This window comes from Heterodontus francisci, chromosome 9 (genome assembly GCF_036365525.1).
Source record: "Heterodontus francisci isolate sHetFra1 chromosome 9, sHetFra1.hap1, whole genome shotgun sequence".
Lineage (NCBI taxonomy): Eukaryota > Metazoa > Chordata > Chondrichthyes > Heterodontiformes > Heterodontidae > Heterodontus > Heterodontus francisci.
In genome coordinates this window covers 4,061,359-4,087,415 of record NC_090379.1, presented here as the reverse complement: position 1 = coordinate 4,087,415, position 26,057 = coordinate 4,061,359, and the positions used below count along the sequence as shown (strand labels likewise).

Below are 26,057 nucleotides of genomic sequence, written 5' to 3'. Positions count from 1 at the left end.
CCTCCCTACACTCCACTCTCCCCTACATCCCAACCCTCCTGCACACCAGTACTCCCATGCACTAGCTGCATAGCCCTGATGCAGTTGGATTTTCCCTGCAACATCTCTGAGAAACTGTTACAATATTGAGTAAAAACATTGGAGTGAATTTTAACCCCCCCCCCCCCCCCCCACCCTCAAAAACAGATGGTTGGGTCAGGTGAGATTAAAATTTAAAAAATCTCAAACCAGACCCTATCCTGCCCACTTCCAGTTTGAACAGAGGTGGGAAAGGGGGTGGGTTGGCTATTTAAATATTTTAATGAGACTGGCAGCCTCAGATTGAACATGTTTTCTTATTTTAACCCTGGCTGACCAGATTTCCTGGGCCTCAGAATAACCATCAGCTGAAGGGAGGCAGGAACAGTCTCAGGTAGCACTGCTTGTGGCCAAGAGAACCATGTGCTTTCCCTCACCACACCACTCGCCCCCCCCACTCCCCAAACCCCCAACCTACCTGCTTGCCTTGGATCAGCCACCCCATCTTCATCAGATCCCCCAGGAAAAGCTCCCCCATCAGGGATTGGACCTCCACCCCCCAACGCTGATTGAATCCTAGGGGTCGTGAATCAGACCCCCTTCCTGGGATCAGAGATCAGAACCCCTTTTCCCAGCAGCAGCTACAGACTCCATTCCTGGAGTGCTCTTTGCCCTACTGGAAGCCAAACCTATTGATCAAGCTAACTTCCAGGGAGGAATCCTGATCAAAAAAAAAGTTGCACGTTGTCTCCCATTGGAAACTGTCCCTGTCAATGTCAGGTTCGTTCTGTTCTGAGACAATTGCTTGGTATGTTGCTGCCTGTGTTAAAACAGCGCAGGGAGGAATATCATATGGTATTTTTAAATGTTGATACGAGAACTGCCTCAGCTACAGTTTCTGTTCTGCTCCCAGACAGTCCCAGGGTTTTAGTTCTGTTCGCTTAATCAGCCCAGTGATAACATGGGGTAATTTGGTGCATATCATTGCTCAACGTTGGTTTTAATGAGATAACATCCCACTTTTGTTTGTTGTTAACCACATAATAGTTTAGTAGATATACTTAGTGGACTGTGGTACTTCACATTTACCATTCAACTAAAAACAAGGAAGGATTAAACATCCATGAGCTGCAAAGTAAATTGAGGGATTCAGGCTGATAGGCAGTTCCAATCCTTACCTCAACAATGGCATTTACTGCCACTCAAACTGGAAGGGCTCTGGTCAGATCCACCTTGAGCACTGTGTCAAGTTCTATCAGGCCCACCTTGAACACTGTATCAGGAACAGAGGCATAATGGTTATGCTAATAGACTAGTAATCCAGAGGCTCGGATTAATGATCCAGAGACATAAATTCAAATCCCACCACGACAGTTGGGAAATTGTTACAAGGCTAAGGGGGGAGAGAGCAGGGCAGTGGGATTAGTTTGGAATTAATACAGGGTCATGGGGATATGGGTTAGATGTGTTAGGTACAAAGCAAATCTCTCTTTATACAACTGCAACAAACACTCCTCGGGTAGGAGTTTCGAATAATCCTTACATGCTTATCCCTGCCCCTATTCAACTTATCTGCTGATTCAATTATTCCAATACCTCACATCTCCCATCCTCTATCAACATCAGCTCTATTAAATGTGGTTGACTCTTAAATGCCTTCCGAAATGGCCTAGTAAGACACTCAGTTGTATCAAACCACAACAAAGTTTAAGAAAAAGAATGAAACCTGATGGACCACCCTGCATCGACCTAGGCAGCGGAAACGACAAAGGCAAACCCATCCTTGTTGACCCTGTAAAGTCCTCCTTGCCAACATCTGGGGCCTTGTGCCAAAATTGGGAGAGCTGTCCCACAGACTAGACAAGCAACAGCCTGACATAGTCATATTCACAGAATCATACCTTGTAGACATCCAGGATATAGCAGCCCGCTTGATTGGCACGCCATGCACCACCTTCAACATTCACTCCCTTCACCACTGACGCACAGTGGCAGCAGTGTGTACCATCTACAAGATGAACTGCAGCAACTCACCAAGGCTTCTTAGACAGCACCTTCCAAACCCGCGACCTCTACCAACTAGAAGGACAAGGGCAGCAGATGCATGGGAACACCACCACCTGCAAGTTCCCCTCCAAGCCGCACACTATCCTTACTTGGAACTATATCGCCGTTCCTTCACTGTCGCTAGGTCAAAATTCTGGAGCTTCCTTCTTAACAGCACAGTGGGTGTACCTACCCCACATGGACTGCAGCGGTTCAAGAAGGCAGCTCACCACCACCTTCTCAAGGGCAATTCGGGATGGGCAGTAAATACTGGCATAGCCAGCGACTCCCACATCCCCGGAGCAAATAAAAAAAACTCTGCTACCCATATTCTATCATGCACCAAGACCCAATCACTCTGCCCTTGCTGATCTACATTGGTTCCTGGTCCTCCTAAGCCTCCAATTTAAAATTTTCACCCTTGTGTTTAACCCTCTTCATGGCCTAACCCATCCCTATCTTTTTAGTTTAAGTTTTAGTTTTAGTTTAAGAGATACAGCACTGAAACAGGCCCTTCGGCCCACCGAGTCTGTGCCGACCATCAACCACCCATTTATACTAATCCTACACTAATCCCATATTCCTACCACATCCCCACCTGTCCCTATATTTCCCTACCACCTACCTTTACTAGGGGCAATTTATAATGGCCAATTTACCTACCAGCCTGCAAGTCATTTGGCTTGTGGGAGGAAACCGGAGCACCCGGAGAAAACCCACGCAGACACAGGGAGAACTTGCAAACTCCACACAGGCAGTACCCAGAATTGAACCCGCGCCGGTGGAGCTGTGAGGCTGCAGTGCTAACCACTGCGCCACTGTGCCGCAGAAACATTCTGCAGGCCTACAACCCTCCCCGCTAGACCTCTCCATTCCTTGGGCCCTGTATTATTGTACAGCCACCACTTCCTTCGCCCTCCTTTTAAAAAATTATTTCATGGAATGTGGGCGTCGCTTTTGAGGCCAGCATTTTTCGTCCATCCCTAATTGCCTTTAACAACTGAGTGGTTTGCTAGGCCATTTCAGAGGGCAGTGAAGAGTCAACCACATTGCTGTGCGTCTGGAGTCACATGAGGACCAGACCAGGTAAGGACAACAGATTTACATACGAACATACAAATTAGGAGCAGGACTAGGCCACTCGGCCCCTCAAGCCTGCTCGGCCATTCAATAAGATCTGGCTGATCTGATTGTAATCTCAACTGTACATTCCCGCCTACCCCCCGATATCCTTCAACCCCCTAGCTTATCAAGAATCTATCTACATCTGCCTTAAAAATATTCAAAGACTCTGCTTCCACCACCTTTTGAGGAAGAGAGTTCCAAAGACTCACGACCCTCTTAAAGAAAAAAATTCCCCTTATTTTGAAACAATGCCTCCTAGTTCTGGACTCAACCAGAAAAGGAAACATCCTCTCCACGTCCACCCTGTCAAGAGCCCTCAGGATCTTATATGTTTCAATCAAGTCCCCTCTTACTCTTCCAAACTCCAGCAGATACAAGCCTGGCCTGTCCAGCTTGTCCTCATAAGACAACCCACCCAGTCCAGGTGTTAGTCAATAAACCTTCTCTGAACTGCTTCCAACGCATTTTCATCCTTCCTTAAATAACGAGACCAATACTGGACACAGTACTCCAGATGTGGTCTCACCAATGCCCTGTATAACTGAAACATAACCTCCCTACTTTTGTATTCAATTTCCCTCGCAATAAACGATAACATTCTATTAGCTTTCCTAATTACTTGCTGTACCTGCATACTAACCTTTTGCAATTCATACATTAGGACACCCAGATCCCTCTGCATCTCAGAGCTCTGCAATCTCTCACCATTTAGATAATATGCTTCTTTTTTATTCTTCCTGCCAAAATGGACAATTTCACATTTTCCCACATTATAATTGATTTGCCAGATCTTTGCCCACTCACTTAACCTATCTATATCCCTTTGTAGCCTCCTTATGTCCTCTTCACAACTTACTTTCCTGCCTATCTTTGTGTCATCAGCAAATTTAGCAACCATACCTTCGATCCATTTATCCAAGTCATTATTCTAAATTGTAAAAAGTTGAGGGCCCAGCACTGATCCCTGTGGCACACCAGTCATTACATCATGCAAACCAGAAAATTACCCATTTATGCCGACTCTTCGTTTCCGGTTAGCTAGATAATCTTCTATCCATGCCAATATGTTAATCCCTACACCATGAGTTTTTATTTTCTGCAACAACCTTTGATATGGCACCTTATCAAATGCCTTCTGGAAATCTAAGTACAGTACATCTACCAGATTCCATTTATCCTCAGCACACGTTACTTCTTCAAAGAACTCCAATAAATTGGTTAAACATGATTTCCCTTTCACAAAACTATGTTGGCTCTGCCTGATTACCTTAAAATTTTCTAAATGCCCTGCTATAACATCTTTAATAATAGCTTCTAACATTTTCCCTATGACAGGTGTTAAGCTCACTGGCCTGTAGTTTCCTGCTTTCTGTCTCCCTCCATTTTTGAATATTTTCCAATCTAATGGAACCTTCCCCAAATCTAGGGAATTTTGGAAAATTAAAACCAACGCAGTAACGATCTCAGTAGCCACTTCTTTTAAGAGCCTAGAATGAAGTCCAACAGGACCCGGGAACTTGTCAGCCTCCAACTCCCACAGTTTGTTCAGCACCACTTTCCCGGTGATTCTAATTTTCTTGAGTTCCTCCCAGTTCCTGATTTACAGCTATTTCTGGGATGTTACTTGTATCCTCTGCAGTGAAGACCGATCCAAAATATCTGTTCAATTCATCTGCCATCTCCTTATTTTCCAATATTAATTCCCCAGACTCACTCTCTATAGGACTAATGCTCACTTTGTTAACTCTTTCCTTTTTTAAATATCTATAGGAACATTTGCTTTTTGTTTTTATATTTCTAGCTATTTCTCTCGTACTCTAATTTCTCCCTCCTTACTAACATTCATTCTTTGCTGTTTTTTATATTCTGTCCAGTCTTCTGACCTGCCACTCATCTTTGCACAATTATACGCTTTTTCTTTAAGTTTGATGTTATCTTTACATTTTTTAGTTAACCACGGATGGTGGGTCCTCCCCTTGGAATTTTTCTTTCTCATTGAAATATTTCTATTCTGTGTATTCTGAAATATCCCCTTAAAAATGTCTGCCACTGCATCTCTATCGACCTATCCCGTAACCTAATTTGCCAGTTCAGTTTAGCTAGCTCTGCTTTCATGCCCTCATAATTGCCCTTCGCTCCCTCAACTGAATGTAAAATTCCATCATATTATGATCACTGCTACCTAGGGGTGTCTTCACTATGAGGTCATTAATGAATCCTATCTTGTTGCACAATACCAGGTCTAGTATAGCCTGCTCTCTGGTTGGCTCCAGAATGTGCTGTCCTGAAAACATTTTATGAATTCCTCATCTAGGCTACCTTTGCCCATCTGATTTTTCCAGTCTATATGTAGATTAGATTCCCCCACAATTATCGCCGTACCTTTCTGACAAGCTCCCATTATTTTTTCCTTTATACTCCATCCTACCGTGTGGTTACTGTTAGGGGGCTTGTACACCACTCCCACAAGTGACTTCTTGCCTTTTCCATTTCTCATCTCTACCTAAACTGCTTCTACGTCCTGGTTTCCTGAACTTAGGTCATCCCTCTCTATTGTGCTAATACCATCATTAATTAACAGAGCCACCCCTCCACCTTTTCCTAGCTTCTTGTCCTTCCTAAATGTCATGTACCCTTCAATATTCAGGTCCCAAATATGTCATCCTGCAGTCATGTCTCTGTAATGGCTATTAGATCGTACTTATTTATTTCTATTTACATATCAGTTCATCTGTTTTGTTTCAAATGCTACATAGATTCAGATCGACAGCCTTTCATTTTGTCCTTTTATTATTTTTGCAACCTCTAGCCTTATCTGCTGATTTACTTTAGGCTTGTACTCTCTGTCCCTTCCTGTCATGGTCTGTTTATCATTTCCCATATTAATACCTCTCTTTCTTGCCTTGTCTCTCTCTACACTTTGATTTAACACATCTTCCCTTGCCCCCACTATTTAGTTTAAAACCCTCTCTACTTCCCGAGTTATGCATCTCGCGAGAACACTGGTCCCAGCATGGTTCAGGTATAGACCATCTCAACAGTACAGTCCCCACTTTCCCCAGTACTGGTGCCAGTGTCCCATGAACCAGAACCCACCAGTCTTTGGGTCACACATTCAAATCTTATTTGGCCTGTGCACATGGCTCAGGTAATAAGATTTCCTTCCCTTAAGGACATTTGTAAACCAGATGGGTTGTTGCAACAATCAATGATAGTTTCATGTCACCATTACTGAGACTAGCTTTCAATTCCAGATTTTTATTAAATAAGTGAATTTAAATTCCATCATCTGCCATGGTGGGATTTGAACCCGTGTCCCCATGCCATTAGCCTGGGCATCTTGATTACTAGTCCAGTGAAATTACCACTACGTCACTGTCTCCCCTCCAAATCCCTCTACCATACACGCATGTGCCTTCAGCTGCCTCAACTCCAAGCTTTTAGTTACTATTCCTAATATCTCCATTTTTGTTTCTGTGTCCCTTTTTGTCTAGTTATGCTTCTGTGAAGCACCTTGCGACATTTTTCGACTTTAAAGGTGAAACACGAACAACAACTAGTAATTATATTGCACTTTTAATGTAATAAAACATCCCAAGGCACTTCACAGGAGCATTGTAAAACTAAGTATGACACCGAGCCACAAAAAGAGATATAGGAGATAATAGGTGACCAAATGTTGGGTCAAAGAGAAAGGTTTTAATGAGCATCTTAAAGGAGGAAAGCGAGGCGGAGAGGTTTAGGGAGGGAATCCCAGAACTTAGGACCCAGGCAGCTAAAAGCACGGCCACAAACGGTGGACCAATTAAAAGCAGGGATGCACAAGAGGCCAGAATTAGAATAGCACAGATACCTCACAGGGTTGTGGGGCTGGAAGAGATTACAGAAATAGGGAGGGGAAAGGCCATGGAGATATTTGAAAACAAGGATGACAATTTTAAAATCAAGACGTTGCTTAAGCGGGATGCAAGATTTGGTGTTGTGTGTGTCTACATTTGTATATCCTGTAAATGTATAATATCTCCTTCCTGTAATCCCAGTCAAAGAGTCAGTATAATTGGATCATTACCACAGGAAGAGTATCTTCAACTACACGTTCATACACTCAGTGTCCCAATAGCAAGAAAGTAGAGGCAGCGTTTATTGTTCCTTATTATTTGGAAACCCAGTTCAGGGCGTCAGGCCTACAGTGCAGAAAGTGAGCTGAAGGTAGAAGAAGGAGGAGGGACGGTGCAGTGCATCAGGAAGCTGTGCTTAGGTGACATCAAGTTCATCAGGAACTCTGAGGGTACTGAATTCCTTCGCAGTGCAGTGACTAGACAAACATGGCAGACCTTGCACACAGCATGATTCCACAAACAATACTAAAGATATATGACTAGTTAATCTGTTACCAGTGGTGTTGGTTGAGGGAGAAATATTATACATGGCACTGACAGAATTCCCCTGTCTCTTCAGATATGCTGCACTCTAAGAGCGTCAGTCCTGAGGGTGTTTTAGTACTGAGCAAGCGCTGCACTGTAGGAGGTCTCATCTTTCAACTGAACCTTAAAGCTGAGGCACAGTCTGCTTGTTTTGTTGGATGTTAAATATTCCATGGACGAAAATAAACCCCTAGATTGAAACATTGCTGTTATTGGTGGGATCTCACTGTGCAAAATGGCTTGCACCTCTGCTAAATACCAAAAGTTATTGCACTTCAAATTAATTCACTTGGGATTTTTCTGAGAAGTGTGAGAAGGGACGAAATTGAATACTTGTCCTTTTTTCATGCGTTTGGTGCAGAATTTGTTTTATGCTTCTAAAGGAGATACTGATCCTGAACGAAAAATCACTGAACAAAGGAAAGTAGATTTCTGTGCTTCCCGACCAAGAATAGAAAGGCCTCCTTTGTTTGATTGTCGACTCTGCATGAAGGTGAGAGTGGGGAGAGAGAACTTCAGCAAGCCTGTCTGAACAGAGTCATTGCACTGATTGGGCACAGGGCAGTGGAAAGCGCTGAGTAAATAAATCTTTGTGATGAACAGGGTCACATTACAAGGTCTGAAAATATCAGAGTGAAGCCCTCGGGGGAACCGTAACCTGCTCCACACTGCATTCTGCTCTGGTATTATGGCATCCGCCCTATCAAACACATTTAACATCCAGTTGCCTTCTCCTGCCCTGTCACACAGGCAAAGTGCTTTCTGTAAGATCTCTCCCTTCTCAGTAACTGAAGTGACTGTCTTTTGAGCCTTTCCCTTACCCCACAGCACTGCCAGAGGTCAGGGGTCGAGGGAACGGGTCGTTTTGGTGCTGTCTAGCCAGTAAGAACACGTGCGCATCCTCGCTGCTTGACTGCTAAACTGCAGGCGCCTCAATAACTTGATTTTGTCCGACTCGAGTGTCAGCCTTGGCTCAGTGAGTAGCAGTCTCTCACATCTCAATAAGAAGGTTGTGGCTTCATGTCCCACTCCAAAGACTTGAGCACAAAAATCTGGGCTGACACACCCGGTGCACTACTGGGGGAGTGCTGCACTTTCAGAGGTGCCGTCTTTCAGATGAGATGTTAAACCAAGCCACCACCTGTTTTCTCAATTGAATGCAAAAGATCCCACAACATGATTTTGATGAAGAACAAAGGATTTCTCCCCCGTTTCCTAGCTAATATTTATCCATCGACCAACATCACTCAGTCACTTTTTAAAAAATTCATTCAAATTGTATACCTTTAACAAAAGTTAACTACTCTGAATATTTTTGCATAATCCATTCTGTTGCTATAATCAACAGAAACATGGAGCTTCAACTATTGAAGGTGGGGTTCATTGTGGAATATGTTCACATTTCCGATTAAAAATGTGTTTCTATAAGCTTGTGACTTTAGAAGTTGTAGTCCAAGATGTGGGCGTCACTGGCCAGGCCAGCATTTATTGCCCATCCCTAATTGTCCTTGAGAAGGTGGTGGTGAGCTGCCTTCTTGAACCGCTGTGGTGTAGGTACACCCACAGTGCAATTAGGGATGGAGTTCCAGGATTTTGACCCAGTGACAGTGAAGAAACGGCGATATAGTTCCAAATCTGAATGGTGTGTGGCTTGGAGGGGAACTTGCAGGTGGTGGTGTTCCCATGCATCTGCTCCCCTTGCCCTTCTAGGTGGTAGAGGTCGTGGGTTTGGAAGCTGCTGTTGAAAGAGACTTGGTGAGTTGCTGTATAGTCATAGAGTCATAGAATTATACAGCACAGAAACAGGCACTTCGGACCATCGTTTCTGTGCTGGCCATTAAGCACCTATCTATTCTAATCCCATTTTCCAGCACTTGGCCCGTGGCCTTGTATGCTATGGCTTTTTAAATGCTCATCTAAATACTTCTTAAATGTTGTGAGGGATCCTGCCTCTACCACCCCTTCAGGCAGTGTGTTCCAGATTCCAACCACCCTCTGGATGAAAAAGATTTTCCTCAAATCCCCTCTAAACCTCCTGCCCCTTACCTTAAATCTATGCCCCTTGCTTATTGACCCCTCTGTGAAGGGAAAAAGTTTCTTCCTGTCTATCCTATCAATGCCCCTCATAATGTTGTATACCTCAACCAGGTCCCCCCCTCATCCTTCTCTGCTCTAAGGAAAATAACCCTAGCCTTTTCAGTCACTCTTCATAGCTGAAATGCTCAAGCCCAGGCAATATCCTGGTGAATCTCCTCTGCACCCTCTCCAGTGCAATCACATCCTTCCTATAGTGTGGTGACCAGAACTGTACACAGTACTCCAGCTGTGGCCTAACTAGTGTTTTATACAACTCCATCATAATCTCCCTGCTCTTAGATTAGATTAGATTAGATTAGAGATACAGCACTGAAACAGGCCCTTCGGCCCACCGAGTCTGTGCCGACCATCAACCACCCATTTATACTAATCCTACATTCCTACCAAACATCCCCATCTGTCCATATATTTCCCTACCACCTACCTACACTTATATTCTATGCCTTGGCTATTAAAGGCAAGTATTCCATATGCCTTCCTAACCACCTTATCTACCTGTGCTGCTGCCTTCAGTGATCTATGGACAAGTACACCAAGGTCCCTCTGACCCTCTGTACTTCCTAGGGTCCTACCACCCATTGTTTATTCCCTTGCCTTGTTAGTATTCTCAAAATGCTGCAGTGCATCTTGTAGATGGTAGGCACTATTGCCCCTGTGTGCTGGTGGTCATTATCGCATAGCTGTGGGAACTTGCTCTGTGCAAATTGGCTGCTGCATTTCCTATGTTAGAATAATAACTACACTTCAAAAGTATTCATTGGCTGTAAAGCACTTTGGGACATTGTGAGATCATGAAAGGTGCCATTCAGTTGTCAGCTTTGGCTCAGTGGGTAGCACTCTCATACTGAGGGGGCGCTGCACTGTTGGAGGGTCAATACTGAGGGGGCGCTGCACTGTCGGAGGGGCAGCACTGAGGGAGTGCTTCACTGTCGGAGGGGCAGCACAGGGAATGCTGCATTGTCAGAGGGACAGCACTGAGGGAGTGCTGCACTATTGCAGGGGCAGCGCTGAGGGAGTGCTGCACTGTCAGAGGGGCAGCACTAAGGGAGTGCTGCACTGTCGGAGGGGCAGCGCTGAGGGAGTGCTGCACTGGAGGAGGGTCAATACTGAGGGGGCGCTGCAGTGTCGGAGTGTCAGCACTGAGGGAGCGCTGCAGTGTCGGAGGGTCAATACTGAGGCAGTGCTGCACTGTCGAAGAGACAGCACTGAGGGGGCGCTGCACTGTCAGAGGGGCAGCACTGTCCGAGGGGCAACATTGAGGAGCTCTGCACTGTCGGAGGGTTAGTACTGAGGGGGTGCTGCACTGTCTGAGGGTCTGTACTAAGGGGGCGCTGCAGTGTCGGAGGTCAATACTGAGGGTGCACTGCACTGTCGGAGGGTCAATACTGAGGGGGTGCTGCAGAGTCGGAGGGTCAGCACTGAAAGAGGGCTGCACTGTCAAAGAGACAGTACTGAGGGAGTGCTGCCCTGTCGACGGGTCAGTACTGGTGATACAGCTCAGACCAGAGGATGAGCCTGAGATCCTCTGGCCTGTACGTCTATGTGGATGGTACATCTGCTTATCGTGCCATATATTTTGTTATTATCGCTGCCAGCGTACTCTGTAATTGCTTTTTATGCAAGAATGGAAATTAAATGAAGCCAGTGTTTTTATCACTTTCAGAGTGATTGCCTTTGGCAGCCAGCATTCAGGAACTCTGAAGACAAAATCGGCTGAATCAATCCCATCGAGCAGCACAGGTGAGATATCCAAAATATTAGGCCAGTGTCATCCATTAGGAATCACTGACAAGGTGTAACATTGGCGACACTGTTTTAGCCACAGGTACTGATTTTAGTAGAAACCATCTTTTACATGCTGCAGGTGTAAATGTTCTTCACCTGTGCAGATTTACTGAACAAACATCTCCCACCAGTCAGTAACCAAGGAAGTAAAGCAACCACAATGATCAAACCACGTTGCACATTCTGCTTTTCTTCTTACCATTTACCAACAAAAGTTCAGGAAGGTTAAAGTTGACATGTACACATTATATGAGTATTGAGATCACATGACCAATGATGGTGTCCATTGCACATTTTTTTATTTACTAATCAGAAATGCAATTAGCCATATTTTGCTTTACGGAAAGCCAGCATTAACAAAATGGCCCGAATTGACCTCGTTCTATGCCGTAAATGACTCAATAACATCTGGATTCTCAATTGACCACGTGTTTATAGTATCGGATGGTACTGTGTTTGAACCAGCCACTTCTGCAGTCTGAGACCTGAGGGTGGGGAGGGAGGAGAGAGGAAGCATGTGAGTGGGTGAGAGAGAGAGAAAGAGAGAGACAGGTCTGCGTTCACCCCACACACACACACACTAAAAGGAGAGCGCTCTCGAGGTGGGGGAGAGGGAGAGTATGCTCACGAGGGGGGTGAAAGAAGGGCTTGCGTGCATGAGGTGGAGGGGAAGGGAGAGGTGCAGACTGTGTAAGCACGAGGTGGGGGAAAGGGAGACGGTACGCGCGAGGTGGGGGAAAGGGAGACTGTGTACGTGCGAGGTGGGGGAAAGGGAGACTGTACGCGCGAGGTGGGGAGAAAGGGAGACTGTAGGCACGAGGTGGGGGAAAGGGAGACTGTGTACGGGCGAGGTAGGGGAAAGGGAGACTGTACGCGCGAGGTGGGGGAAAGGGAGACTGTGTACGGGCGAGGTAGTGGAAAGGGAGACTGTGTACGGGCGAGGTGGGGGAAAGGGAGACTGTGTACGGGCGAGGTGGGGGTAAGGGAGACTGTGTACGGGTGAGGTAGGGGAAAGGGAGACTGTACGCGCGAGGTGGGGGAAAGGGAGACTGTGTACAGGCGAGGTAGGGGAAAGAGAGACTGTACGCGCGAGGTGGGGGAAAGGGAGACTGTGTACGGGCGAGATGGGGGAAAGGGAGACTGTACGCGCGAGGTGGGGGAAAGGGAGACTGTACGGGCGAGGTAGGGGAAAGGGAGACTGTACGGGCGAGGTGGGGGAAAGGGAGACTGTGTACGGGCGAGGTAGGGGAAAGGGAGACTGTGTACGGGCGAGGTGGGGGAAAGGGAGACTGTACGCGCGAGGTGGGGGAAAGGGAGACAGTGTACGCGCGAGGTGGGGGAAAGGGAGAGAGTGTACGCGCGAGGTGGGGGAAAGGGAGACAGTGCACGCGCGAGGTGGGGGAAAGGGAGACTGTGTACGGGCGAGGTGGGGGAAAGGGAGACTGTACGCGCGAGGTGGGGGAAAGGGAGACAGTGTACGCGCGAGGTGGGGGAAAGGGAGACAGTGTACGCGCGAGGTGGGGGAAAGGGAGACAGTGTACGCGCGAGGTGGGGGAAAGGGAGACTGTGTACGGGAGTGGTAGGGGAAAGGGAGACTGTATGCGCGAGGCGGGGGGAAAGGGAGACTGTACACGCGAGGTGGGGGGAAAGGGAGACTGTGTATGCACGAGGTAGGGGAAAGGGAGACTGTACACGCGAGGTGGGGAGAAAGGGAGACTGTGTACGCGCGAGGTAGGGGAAAGGGAGACTGTGTATGTGCGAGGTAGGGGAAAGGGAGACTGTACACGTGAGGTAGGGGAAAGGGAGACTGTGTATGCGCGAAGTGGGGGAAAGGGAGACTGTGTACGCACGAGGTGGGGGAAAGGGAGACAGTGTACGCGCGAGGTGGGGGAAAGGGAGACTGTGTATGCGCGAGGTAGGGGAAAGGGAGACTGTACACGCGAGGTGGGGAGAAAGGGAGACTGTATACACGCGAGGTGGGGAGAAAGGGAGACTGTACGCGCGAGGTAGGGGAAAGGGAGACTGTGTATGCACGAAGTGGGGGAAAGGGAGACTGTACGCGCGAGGTAGGGGAAAGGGAGACTGTACACGTGAGGTAGGGGAAAGGGAGACTGTGTATGCACGAAGTGGGGGAAAGGGAGACTGTGTACGGGTGAGATAGGGGAAAGGGAGACTGTACACGCGAGGTGGGGAGAAAGGGAGACTGTGTACGGGCGTGGTAGGGGAAAGGGAGACTACGCGCGAGTGGGGGAAAGGGGGACTGTGTACGCGCGAGGCGGGGAGAAAACGGAGACTGTGTACGCGTGAAGCGGAGGGAAATGGAGACTGTGTACGCGCAAGGTGGGGGAAAGGGAGACTGTGTACACACGAGGTGGTGGAAAGGGAGACTGTGTACGCGCGAGGTGGGGGGGAAGGGAGACTGTGTCCGCACGAGATAGGGGAAAGGGAGAATGTGTACACACGAGGTGGTGGAAAGGGAGACTGTGTACGCGCGAGGTGGGGGGGAAGGGTGACTGTGAACACGCGAGGTAGTGGAAAGGGAGACTTTGTACGCGCGAAGTGGAAAGGGAGACTGTGTATGCACGAGGTGGGGGGATGGGAGACTGTGTAGGCGTGAGGTGGGGGGAAAGGAGACTGTACGCGCAAGGTAGGGGAAAGGGAGGCTGTGTGGGAGGGAGAGTGTGCATGAGGTGGGAGGGGGAAGGGAGAGTGCGTGCGTGTTGTGGGAGGCGGAAGAGAGAGACAGTGCGAGGTGAGGGGGAAGGGAGTGTGTGTGTGAGGTGGAAGGGGGAGGGAAAGTGGGCGTACGAGGTGGGAGGGGGCAGTGAGAATGCAGGTGAGGTTGGCGGATGAGGGGGAGAAGGGAGGTAACGCATGTGAGGTTGGAGGCATGAAGAGAGCACGAGAGAGAGGGATGATGGAGGGAATGTGAGATAAACGTGAGAAAACAAGCACAGGCTGGTAGTGTTTGAGCTGCTTTCAGCTTTCTCTTGTCTCCTGTTTATCCATTTTCATGCTGTCTGGGCAGCAGTTCCTTTTTATTTTGTACATTCTCGGCATGCGAGCATCATTGGCAAGGCCAGCATTTATTGCCTATCTCTAGTTACCCCTGAGAAGGTTCTGAAGAGTCGTCTCATTGAATCGCTGCACTCTATGTGGTGAAGGTTCCTACAGTGCCATTGGATGGGACCCCCAAAGTATTAACTCAACGGTGATGAAACTGCACAGTGGTGCAATGGTTAGCACCGCAGCCTCACAGCTCCAGCGACCCGGGTTCGATTCTGGGTACTGCCTGTGCAGAGTTTGCAAGTTCTCCCTGTGACCGCGTGAGTTTTCGCCGGGTGCTCCGGTTTCCTCCCACAGCCAAAGACTTGCAGGTTGATAGGTAAATTGGCCATTGTAAATTGCCCCTACTGTAGGTAGGTGGTAGGGGAATTGTGGTAGGAATATGGGATTCATGTAGGATTTGTATAAATGGGTGGCTGATGGTCGGCACAGACTCGGTGGGCCGAAGGGCCTGTTTCAGTGCTGGATCTCTAAATAAATAAATAAATATATGCATATGAGAATGCCATGTGACTTGTTGCCATGACATTGCTACTGTTGCCTGTCTTGGTGGTGGATATCTGACAAGGAAAGAACAGCAGGGATGTCTGGTGGTTGGAGGGGTATTTATACCCCCTCCCCCATTTACCTAATTACAGGACAGTTCCAGAGGCACACGCCCAGCTTCAGTGTCACTATCCAGTCTGAAGGGAGGGAAGGAGAAGGGATACATGCAACATTTTGACGTCACACGCTGCGGAGAAACAAGAGCAATATCCAGGAATGAAGAGGCCATCTACCAAGCCTCACACTGCACTCTGTCCCTCCCCTAGGTCACCAGTAATCCATCCAACTCCCTCTTGAATTTACCAACACTAACCCCTTCCGATGTCTGCCTTGGCAGTCAGTTCCACACCTTTCCCACCCTCTGTACGAACATACGAATTAGGAGCAGGACTCGGCCCCTCGAGCCTGTTCTGCCATTCAATAAAATTATGGCTGATCTGATTGTAAACTCAACTCCACATTTCCGCCTACCCCGCCAATAACCTTTCACCCCCTTGCTCTGTGTATAATAGTTAAAATCTGAATTCTCCTTACCTCTTCTGAGCTGTGACTCTACATGCACATGACGTCCCACATCCCTGCTACTCTTTTGTGTTATATGTATATTATTCCTTCCTAAAGCGTGCTTAGAATTGGACAGAATACTCCAGCTAGACCCTGACCAGTGATTTTTTTAAAGCTTTCTTCTAACTTTGTTGCTTTTGTACTCTGCTTTTGTTTATAAAGTTAAGAATCCCTTTTATTTAACAGCCTTCTCAACTTGCCCTGCTAGCTTCTTCTCCCTCCCTGTAGGGCATGAGTGAACAGATGGGTTTTTAGCACAATCTGGCAGTATCATTGTCACCATCACTGATGGTAGCTTTTTAATTCCAGATCTATTTATTGAATTGAATTTAAATCCTCCAGCTAGTGTGTTGTGTCTCTGGATCATTAGTCCAGGCCTCTGGATTACTAGTCCAGTAACATAAGCCCCACAAGCAGTCCCTTGAAAATTGTACCATTTAGTTTGTTTTGCCTTTCTTCATTCTTCCTGCCAATTCTTTTACTACTACTAGCATCACTTCACACTTCAGTGTTAAATTTATTCTGCACGTATCTGCTGATTTCACGAGTCTCTCTCTATCCTCCTGAAATCTGTTACTATCCTCCTCACTTTTTGATACATTTCCAAGTTTTGTGTCATCTGCAGACTTTGAAATGATGCCCTGTATAACCACATCCAGGCCACTAATATATAACAAAAACAGCAGTGGTCCTAATGCCACCCCTGGAGATCTCCTCTGTATACTGCCCTCCAGTCTGAAAGAAAAATTCACCATTACTCTCTGCTTTTTGCCTCTTAGCCAATTTCAGATCCAGTCTGCCATTGTCCCTTTAATTCCATGGGCTTCAATTATGCTAACCTGTCTATTAAGCTGTACACCTTTGAAAGTCCAAATACACAACTACACCCTCATCAATCCTCTCTGCTACTTCATCAAAGAACCTAATTAAGTTAGTCAAACACAACTTGCCTTTAACAAATCTGTGGAAGTTGTCCTTTATTAACCCATATGTTTCCAAATGCCAATTAATTTTGTCTTGGATTATTGTCTCAAAGTTTTCCCACCAACTTGTAGGCTAACTGGCTTATTGTTATCTCTCTACCCTTATTTGAACCAGAATGTAACATTTACAATCTTCCAGTCCTCTGGTACTGATTCCATATCTAAGGGAAATTGCAAGGTTGTGACTGGAGCCTCTGCAATTTAAACCCTTCCTTCCCTCAGCAACGAGGATGCACCCCAAAAAAACAATTGTATTTTAATAGCCCTATGATTTTCTTTTTCTGAGGTTGCTCCTAGCAGCATTCTGGAGGTTGATCTTCAACTCCTGGAGACTCAAGGATAATCCTGGAGGGTTGGCAACCCTAATGTTTGCCCTGAGAGTAGCAGACATATGTAACAGATTGCCAGTAAGAAGTAGGACATGTGTTGTTAATTCCTTCTTGAAAACATGCTTAGATGAATATGCTAGGGTTGAGGACAATGCAGAAGGTTATATATCCAGACTTCAGCTGTCAAAAACACTGAAATATGATAGGATCCTGTGAATGACACAAAGGAATGTAACTGGTCAGGATTATACAGCATAAACTTTCGTGTTCATTTGAGGACCTGGAGTTCTTGCTGAATTACTTTCAAGAGCTGGGAGGGAGTTTCTTGGGTGTTCCCGTTCTCTGGAACTCTTTACTCTGGTCATCTAACTCTCTGCAAAGCCAAAATGGATTGCGGAGAATCCAAAACTTGCCATCGACAGCCTGTCTGAATTAGAGCGCCCAGAGAGCCTGTTCCTTTCTGTATATGAAGTATTGAGTGACAGTGTTGCTGGTGACACAGAAAATCACCAACTCATGATCTTGCATTAGTCAGGGTCCAATAACAGAGTGAGGGTCCTGTGATACAGAGTGAAGGCAGTGAGAGTCCTGTAACACAGAGTGAGGACAGTGAGGATCCTGTGACACAGAGTGAGGGTCCTGTAACACAGAGTGAGGGCAGTGAGGGTCCTGTGATACAGAGTGAAGGCAGTGACTGTCGTGCAAAAGAGTGAAGGCAGTGAGAGTCCTGTAACACAGAGTGAAGGCAGTGAGAGTCCTGTAACACAGAGTGAGGGCAGTGAGAGTCCTGTAACACAGAGTGAGGGCAGTGAGGGTCCTGTGATACAGAGTGAAGGCAGTGAGAGTCCTGTAACAGAGTGAGGGTCCTGTAACACAGAGTGAAGGCACTGAGAGTCCTGTAACACAGAGTGTGGGCAGTGAGAGTCCTGTAACAGAGTGAGGGTCCTGTAACACAGAGTGAGGGCAGTGAGAGTCCTGTAACACAGAGTGAAGGCAGTGAGAGTCCTGTAACACAGAGTGAGGGCAGTGAGAGTCCTGTAACACAGAGTGAGGGCAGTGAGGGTCCTGTGATACAGAGTGAAGGCAGTGAGAGTCCTGTAACAGAGTGAGGGTCCTGTAACACAGAGTGAAGGCACTGAGAGTCCTGTAACACAGAGTGTGGGCAGTGAGAGTCCTGTAACAGAGTGAGGGTCCTGTAACACAGAGTGAAGGCAGTGAGGGTCCTGTAACAGAGTGAGGGTCCTGTAACACAGAGTGAGGGCAGTGAGAGTCCTGTAACACAGAGTGAGGGCAGTGAGGGTCCTGTGATACAGAGTGAAGGCAGTGAGAGTCCTGTAACAGAGTGAGGGTCCTGTAACACAGAGTGAAGGCACTGAGAGTCCTGTAACACAGAGTGTGGGCAGTGAGAGTCCTGTAACACAGAGTGAGGGCGGTGAAGGTCCTGTGATACAGAGTGAAGGCAGTGAGGATCCTGCAACACTGTGAAGGCAGTGAGAGTCCTGTAACACAGAGTGAGGGCAGTGAGGGTCCTGTAACACAGAGTGAGGGCAGTGAAGGTCCTGTGATACAGAGTGAAGGCAGTGAGGATCCTGCAACACTGTGAAGGCAGTGAGAGTCCTGTAACACAGAGTGAGGGCAGTGAGGGTCCTGTAACACAGAGTGAAGGTATTGAGAGTCCTGTAACACAGAGTGAGAACAGTGAGAGTCTTGTAACACAGAATGAGGGCAGTGAGCGTTCTGTAACACAGAATGAGGGTCCTGTAACACAGAGTGAGGGCAGTGAGAGTCCTGTAACCCAGAATGAGGGTCGTGTAACACAGAGTGAGGATCCTGCAACACAGGGTAAGAAAAATGAGGGTCCTGCAATGCAGGATAAGGGCAGTCAGGATCCTGTCATGCAGGGTAAGGGCAATGAGAATCCTGTAACAGTAGGTACCATCGACAAGATGCTTCTTTGACATAACCTCCCACACCTAGAAGGACAAGGACAGTACAGCCTGGGAACACCAACATCCCTAAGTTCCCCTCCAAGTCACACACCAGCCTGACTTGGAAATACATTGCCATTCCTTCACTGTCACTGGGCCAAAATCCTGGAACTCTTTCCTTAACAGCACTGTGGGAGAACCTTCATCACACGGACTGCAGTGGGTCAAGAAGGGTCTTTCTTCCAGGGCCACTTAGCTCCAGACCTAATTACAGCCTTGGTCTGAACATGTACAAAAGAGTTGAATTCCAGAGGTAAGATGAGAGTAACTGCTCTTGATACCAAGGCAGCATTTCGCCAAGTGTGGAATCAAGGCCCATTAACTGATGGTACAAGAACTAGGGGACACAATTTAAGGTTTTGGTCAAGAGATGCAGGGGGAATGTGAGGAAGAATCTGTTTTTGTGCAGCAAGTGGTAATGACCTGGAACTCACTGTCACAAGAGTAGTGGAAGCGGAAACATCAATTATTTCAAAAGGAAATTGGATGGGCATTTGAAGGAAGTAAACTTGCAGGACTATGGGGATCAAGTGGATATAGGAATAGGAGGATAGAGCAGATGAATGCGTGGCTGAAGAGATGGTGCAGGAGCGAGGGCTTTAGTTTCCTGGATCACTGGGTCTGTTTCTGGCGAAGGTGGGAGCTGGACAAGTTGGACGTGTTGCACCTGAACTGGAACAGGACCAACATCCTTGCGAGGTGTTGTTGGGGGGAGTTTAAACTAATTTGGCAGGGGGATGGGATACAGAGTGGAGGTACGGTAGGGGGTGATGCACAGTCAAATATAGAAGGGAAACTAAGTCAGTCTGGAAGGCAGAGCAAATATAGACCAGAGCGAATAATGCAAGGCTGGATTGCATCTATTTTAAGGCAAGGAGTCTCACTAGTAAGGCAGATGAATTGAGGGCATTGATTAACACATGGGAATATGATATTATTGCTATCACAGAGACATGGTTGAGGGAAGGGCAGGACTGGCAGCTCAATATTCCAGGGTATAGAATCTTCAGGCGTGACAGGGGAGGGTGTAAAAGAGGAGGTGGCATTGCAGTACTGATCAAGGAGTCAATTACTGCAGTAAGGAGGCATGATACCTTAGAAGGTTGCTGAAATGAGGCCATATGGGTAGAACTTAAAAACAAAAAGGGGGCAATCATTTGGCTGGGTGTGTAGTACAGGCCTCCAAACAGCCAGGGAGAGATAGAGCAGCAGATATGCAGGCAAATCTCAGAGAGGTGTAAAATTAATAGGTGTAAAAAAAAAACGCTTAAAGGAGGCAGAATTCTTAAAGTGCACACAGGAGAGCTTTTTGAGCCAGCACGTAGAAAGTCCGACAAGAGAAGGGGCGGTATTGGACCTAATCCTGGGGAATGACACTGGACAAGTGGTAGAAGTGTCAGTGGGGGAGCATTTTGGGGATAGTGACCATAACGCTGTAAGATTGAAGGTAGTTTTCAAATCCTCTATGGCCACAGGAGAGGCACCAGAGGACTGGAGGACAGCAAATGTGGTACCATTATTCAAGAAGGATAGCAAGGACAAACCAGGTAATTACAGGCCTGTGAGTCTAACATCAGTGGTAGGGAAACTATTGGAAAAAATTTGAGGGACAGGATTAAACTCCACTTGGGGATAGTCAGTATGGCTGTGTCAGGGGGTGATCGTGTCTAACAAATTTGACTGAATTTTTCGAGGAGGTGACGAGGTGTGTAGATGAGGGTAAAGCAGTTGATGTAGTCTACATGGACTTCAGTAAAGCTTTTGATAAAGTCCCGCATGGGAGATTGGTTAAGAAGGTAAGAGCCCATGGGATCCAGGGCAATTTGTCAAATTGGATCCAAAATTGACCTGGCAGGAGGCAGAAGGTGATGGTCGAGGGTTGTTTTTGCGAGTGGAGGCCTGTGACCAGTGGTGTACCACGGGAATCGGTGCTGGGACCCTTGCTGTTTGTAGTGTACATTAATGATTTTGACGTGAATATAGGAGATATGATCAGTAAGTTCAGAGATGACATGAATATTGGTGGTGTCGTAAATAGTGAGGAGGAAAGCCTTAGATTACAGGACGATATAGATGGGCTGGTAAGATGGGCAGAGCAGCGGCAAATGGAATTTAATCCTGAGAAGTGTGAGGTGATGCGTTTTGGAAGAACTAACAAGGCAAGGGAATGAACAATGGATGGTAGGATCCTAGGAAGTACAGAGGGTCAGAGGAACCTTGGTGTACTTGTCCGTAGATTACTGAAGGCAGCAGCACAGGTAGATAAGGTGGTTAGGAAGGCATATGGGATACTTGTGTTTTTTGGCCACGGAATGGAATATAAGAGCAGGGAGGTTATGATGGAGCTGTATAAAACACTAGTTAGGCCACAGCTGGAGGACTGTGTACAGTTCTGGGCACCACACTATAGGAAAGATGTGACTGCACTGGAGAGGGTTCAGAGGAGATTCACCAGGATGTTGCCTGGGCTGGAGCATTTCAGCTATGAAGAGAGACTGAAAAGGCTAGGGTTATTTTCCTTAGAGCAGAGAAGGCTGAGGGGGGACCTGATTGAGGTATACAACATTATGAGGGGCATTGATAGGATAGATAGAAACTTTTTCCCTTCGCGGAGGGGTCAATAACCACGGGGAATAGATTTAAAGTAAGGCGCACGAGGTTTATAGGGGATTTGAGGAAAAAAAATTTCACCCAGAGGGTGGTTGGAATCTGGAACACACTGCCTGAAGGGGCAGGAACCCTCACAACATTTAAGAAGTATTTAGATGAGCACTTGAAATGCCATAACATACAAGACTACGGCCAAGTGCTGGAAAATGGGATTAGAATAGATAGATGCTTGATGGCCGGCACAGACACGATGGGCCGAAGGGCCTGTTTCTGTGCTGTATAACTCTGTGACTAAATGGGGGAGTGGGATTGACTGGATTGCTCCGTGGAGAATTGGCATGGACTCAATGGGCTAAATGGCCTCTTTCTGTGCCCAAATGACTCAGTCTCGAAGGTGCCCTCGTAAAATTGAAGTCAGTGTCAATTGGGGGAGAACTCCCCACTGGTTGGAATTAGAACATTACAGCGCAGTACAGGCCCTTCGGCCCTCGATGTTGCGCCAACCTGTGAAACCATCTGACCTACACTATTCTATTTTCATCCATATGTCTATCCAATGACCACTTAAATGCCCTTAAAGTTGGCGAGTCTACTACTGTTGCAGGCAGGGCGTTCCACGCCCCTACTACTCTCTGAGTAAAGAAACTACCTCTGACATCTGTCCTATATCTATCACCCCTCAACTTAAAGCTATGTCCCCTCGTGTTTGCCATCACCATCCGAGGAAAAAGGCTCTCACTATCCACCCTATCTAACCCTCTGATTATCTTATATGTTTCTATTAAGTCACCTCTCCTCCTCCTTCTCTCCAACGAAAACAACCTCAAGTCCCTCAGCCTTTCCTCGTAAGACCTTCCCTCCATACCAGGCAACATCCTAGTAAATCTCCTCTGCACCCTTTCCAAAGCTTCCACATCCTTCCTATAATGCGGTGACCAGAACTGCACGCAATACTCCAGGTGCGGTCTCACCAGAGTTTTGTACAGCTGCAGCATGACCTCGTGGCTCCGAAACTCGATCCCCCTACTAATAAAAGCTAACACACCATATGCCTTCTTAACAGCCCTATTAACCTGGGTAGCAACCTTCAGGGATTTATGCACCTGGACACCAAGATCTCTCTGTTCATCTACACTACCAAGAATCTTCCCATTAGCCCAGTACTCTGCATTCCTGTTACTCCTTCCAAAGTGAATCACCTCACACTTTTCCGCATTAAACTCCATTTGCCATCTCTCAGCCCAGCTCTGCAGCCTATCTATGTCCCTCTGTACCCTACAACATCCTTTGGCACCATCCACAACTCCACCGACCTTCGTGTCATCCGCAAATTTACTAACCCACCCTTTTACACCCTCTTCCAGGTCATTTATAAAAATGACAAACAGCAGTGGCCCCAAAACAGATCCTTGCGGTACACCACTAGTAACTAAACTCCAGGATGAACATTTGCCATCAACCACCACCCTCTGTCTTCTTTCAGCTAGCCAATTTCTGATCCAAAGCTCTAAATCACCTTCAACCCCATACTTCCGTATTTTCTGCAATAGCCTACCGTGGGGAACCTTATCAAACGCCTTACTAAAATCCATATACACCACATCCACTGCTTTACCCTCATCCACCTGTTTGGTCACCTTCTCGAAAAACTCAATAAGGTTTGTGAGGCACGACCTACCCTTCACAAAACCGTGCTGACTATCGCTAATGAACTTATTCTTTTCAAGATGATTATAAATCCTGTCTCTTATAACCTTTTCCAACATTTTACCCACAACCGAAGTAAGGCTCACAGGTCTATAATTACCAGGGCTGTCTCTACTCCCCTTCTTGAACAAGGGGACAACATTTGCTATCCTCCAGTCTTCCGGCACTATTCCTGTCGACAATGACGACATAAAGATCAAGAACAAAGGCTCTGCAATCTCCTCCCTGGCTTCCCAGAGAATCCTAGGATAAATCCCATCTGGCCCAGGGGACTTATCTATTTTCACACTTTCCAAAATTGCTAACACCTCCTCCTTGTGAACCTCAATCCCATCTAGCCTAGTAGCCTGAATCTCAGTATTCTCCTCGACAACATTTTCTTTCTCTACTATAAGTACTGACGAAAAATATTCATTTAACGCTTCCCCTATCTCCTCTGATTCCACACACAACTTCCCACTACTATCCTTGATTGGCCCTAATCTAACTCTAGTCATTCTTTTATTCCTGATATACCTATAGGGTTAGGGTTTTCCTTGATCCTATCCGCCACTGACTTCTCGTGTCCTCTCCTTGCTCTTCTTAGCTCTCCCTTTAGATCCTTCCTGGCTAGCTTGTAACTCTCAAGCGCCCTAACTGAGCCTTCACGTCTCATCCTAACATAAGCCTTCGTCTTCCTTTTGACAAGCGCTTCAACTTCTTTAGTAAACCACGGCTCCCTCGCTCAACAACTTCCTCCCTGCCTGACAGGTACATACTTATCAAGGACACGCAGTAGCTGCTCCTTGAATAAGCTCCACATTTCGATTGTGCCCATCCCCTGCAGTTTCCTTCCCCATCCTACGCATCCTAAATCTTGCCTAATCGCATCATAATTTCCTTTCCCCCGGCTATAATTCTTGCCCTGCGGTATATACCTGTCCCTGCCCATCGCTAAGGTAAACCTAACCGAATTGTGATCACTATCACCAAAGTGCTCACCTACATCTAAATCTAACACCTGGCCGGGTTCTTTACCCAGTACCAAATCCAATGTGGCATCGCCCCTGGTTGGCCTGTCTACATACTGTGTCAGAAAAGCCTCCTGCACACACTGGACAAAAACTGACCCATCTAAAGTACTCGAACTATAGTATTTCCAGTCAATATTTGGAAAGTTAAAGTCCCCCATAACAACTACCCTGTTACTCTCGCCCCTGTCGAGAATCATCTTCGCTATCCTTTCCTCTACATCTCTGGAACTATTCAGAGGTCTATAGAAGACTCCCAACAGGGTGACCTCACCTCTCCTGTTTCTAACCTCGGCCCATACTACCTCAGTAGACGAGTCCTCAAACGTCCTTTCTGCCGCTGTAATACTTTCCTTGATTAACAATGCCACACCCCCTCCTCTTTTACCATCTTCTCTGTTCTTACTGAAACATCTAAATCCCGGAACCTGCAACATCCATTCCTGCCCCTGCTCTACCCATGTCTCCGAAATGGCCACTACATCGAGATCCCAGGTACCAACCCATGCTGCAAGCTCACCCACCTTATTCCGGATGCTCCTGGTGTTGAAGTAGACACACTTTAAACCAAGTTCTTGCTTGCCAGTGCCCTCTTGCGTCCTTGTAACCTTATCCCTGACCTCACTACTCTCAACATCCTGTACACTGGAACTACAATTTAGGTTCCCATTTCCCTGCTGAATTAGTTTAAACCCCCCCGAAGAGCACTAGCAAATCTCCCCCCCAGGATATTGGTACCCCTCTGGTTCAGGTGAAGACCATCCTGTTTGTAGAGGTCCCACCTACCCCAGAAAGAGCCCCAATTATCCAGGAAACCGAAACCCTCCCTCCTACACCATCCCTGCAGCCACGTGTTCAACTCCTCTCTCTCCCTATTCCTCGCTTCGCTATCACGTGGCACGGGCAACAACCCAGAGATAACAACTCTGTTTGTTCTCGCTCTAAGCTTCCACCCTAGCTCCCTGAATTTCTGCCTTAAATCCCCATCTCTTTTTCTACCTATGTCGTTGGTGCCTATGTGGACCATGACTTGGGGCTGCTCCCCCTCCCCCTTAAGGATCCCAAAAACACGATCCGAGACATCACGTACCCTGGCACCTGGAAGGCAACACACCAACTGTGAGTCTTTCTCGTTCCCACAGAACCTCCTATCTGTTCCCCTAACTATGGAGTCCCCAATGACTAATGCTCTGCTCCTCTTCCCCCTTCCCTTCTGAGCAACAGGGACAGACTCTGTGCCAGAGACCTGTACCCCATTGCTTACCCCTGTCATACCTAGCACAAAGGAAGATGGTTGTGGTTGTTGGAGGTCAATCGTCTGAGCTCCAGGACATCACTGCAGGAGTTCCTCAGGGGAGTGTCCGAGGTCCAACCATCTTCAGCTGCTTCATCAATGACCTTCCGTCCATCAGAAGTGCAGAAGTGGGAATACTCGCTAATGATTGCACAATGTTCAGTACCATTCGCGACGACTCAGATTGAAGCAGTTTGTGCCCGTATGCAGCAAGAACTGGACAGTAGACAAGCTTGGGCTGATAAGTGGCAAGTAATATTCACAAGTGCCAGGCAATGACCATCTCCAACTAGAGAGAATCTAACCATCTCCCCTTGACATTCAATGATATTACCATCGCTGAATCCCCCACTATCAATATCCTGGGGATCACCATTGACCAGAAACTTAACTGGTCCAACCACGTAAATACAGTGGCTACACGAACAAGTCAGAGGCTGGGAATTCTGCGGAATTCTGATGGAA

The 26,057-nt window shown here is 47.1% G+C and overlaps 1 protein-coding gene across 10 annotated transcripts in view; it reads left to right on the top strand.

The window, feature by feature from the left end:
- ttll5 (tubulin tyrosine ligase-like family, member 5) overlaps positions 1 to 26,057 on the top strand; it is a 432,290-nt gene that overhangs the window by 398,733 nt on the left and 7,500 nt on the right. For 9 of the 10 annotated variants that reach the window (XR_010975642.1, XM_068038454.1, XM_068038450.1 and 6 more), the window contains one exon: positions 11,374 to 11,450. The exons of the other annotated variant lie outside the window; for it this stretch is intronic. Coding sequence is in view for 7 of the 9 variants with exons in the window: in XM_068038454.1 (XP_067894555.1) it covers positions 11,374 to 11,450 (77 nt within the window). In the remaining 2 variants the exon portion in view is untranslated. Of the gene's footprint in view, positions 1 to 11,373; positions 11,451 to 26,057 lie in introns of those variants that run through there. 10 annotated transcript variants of the gene reach the window in all.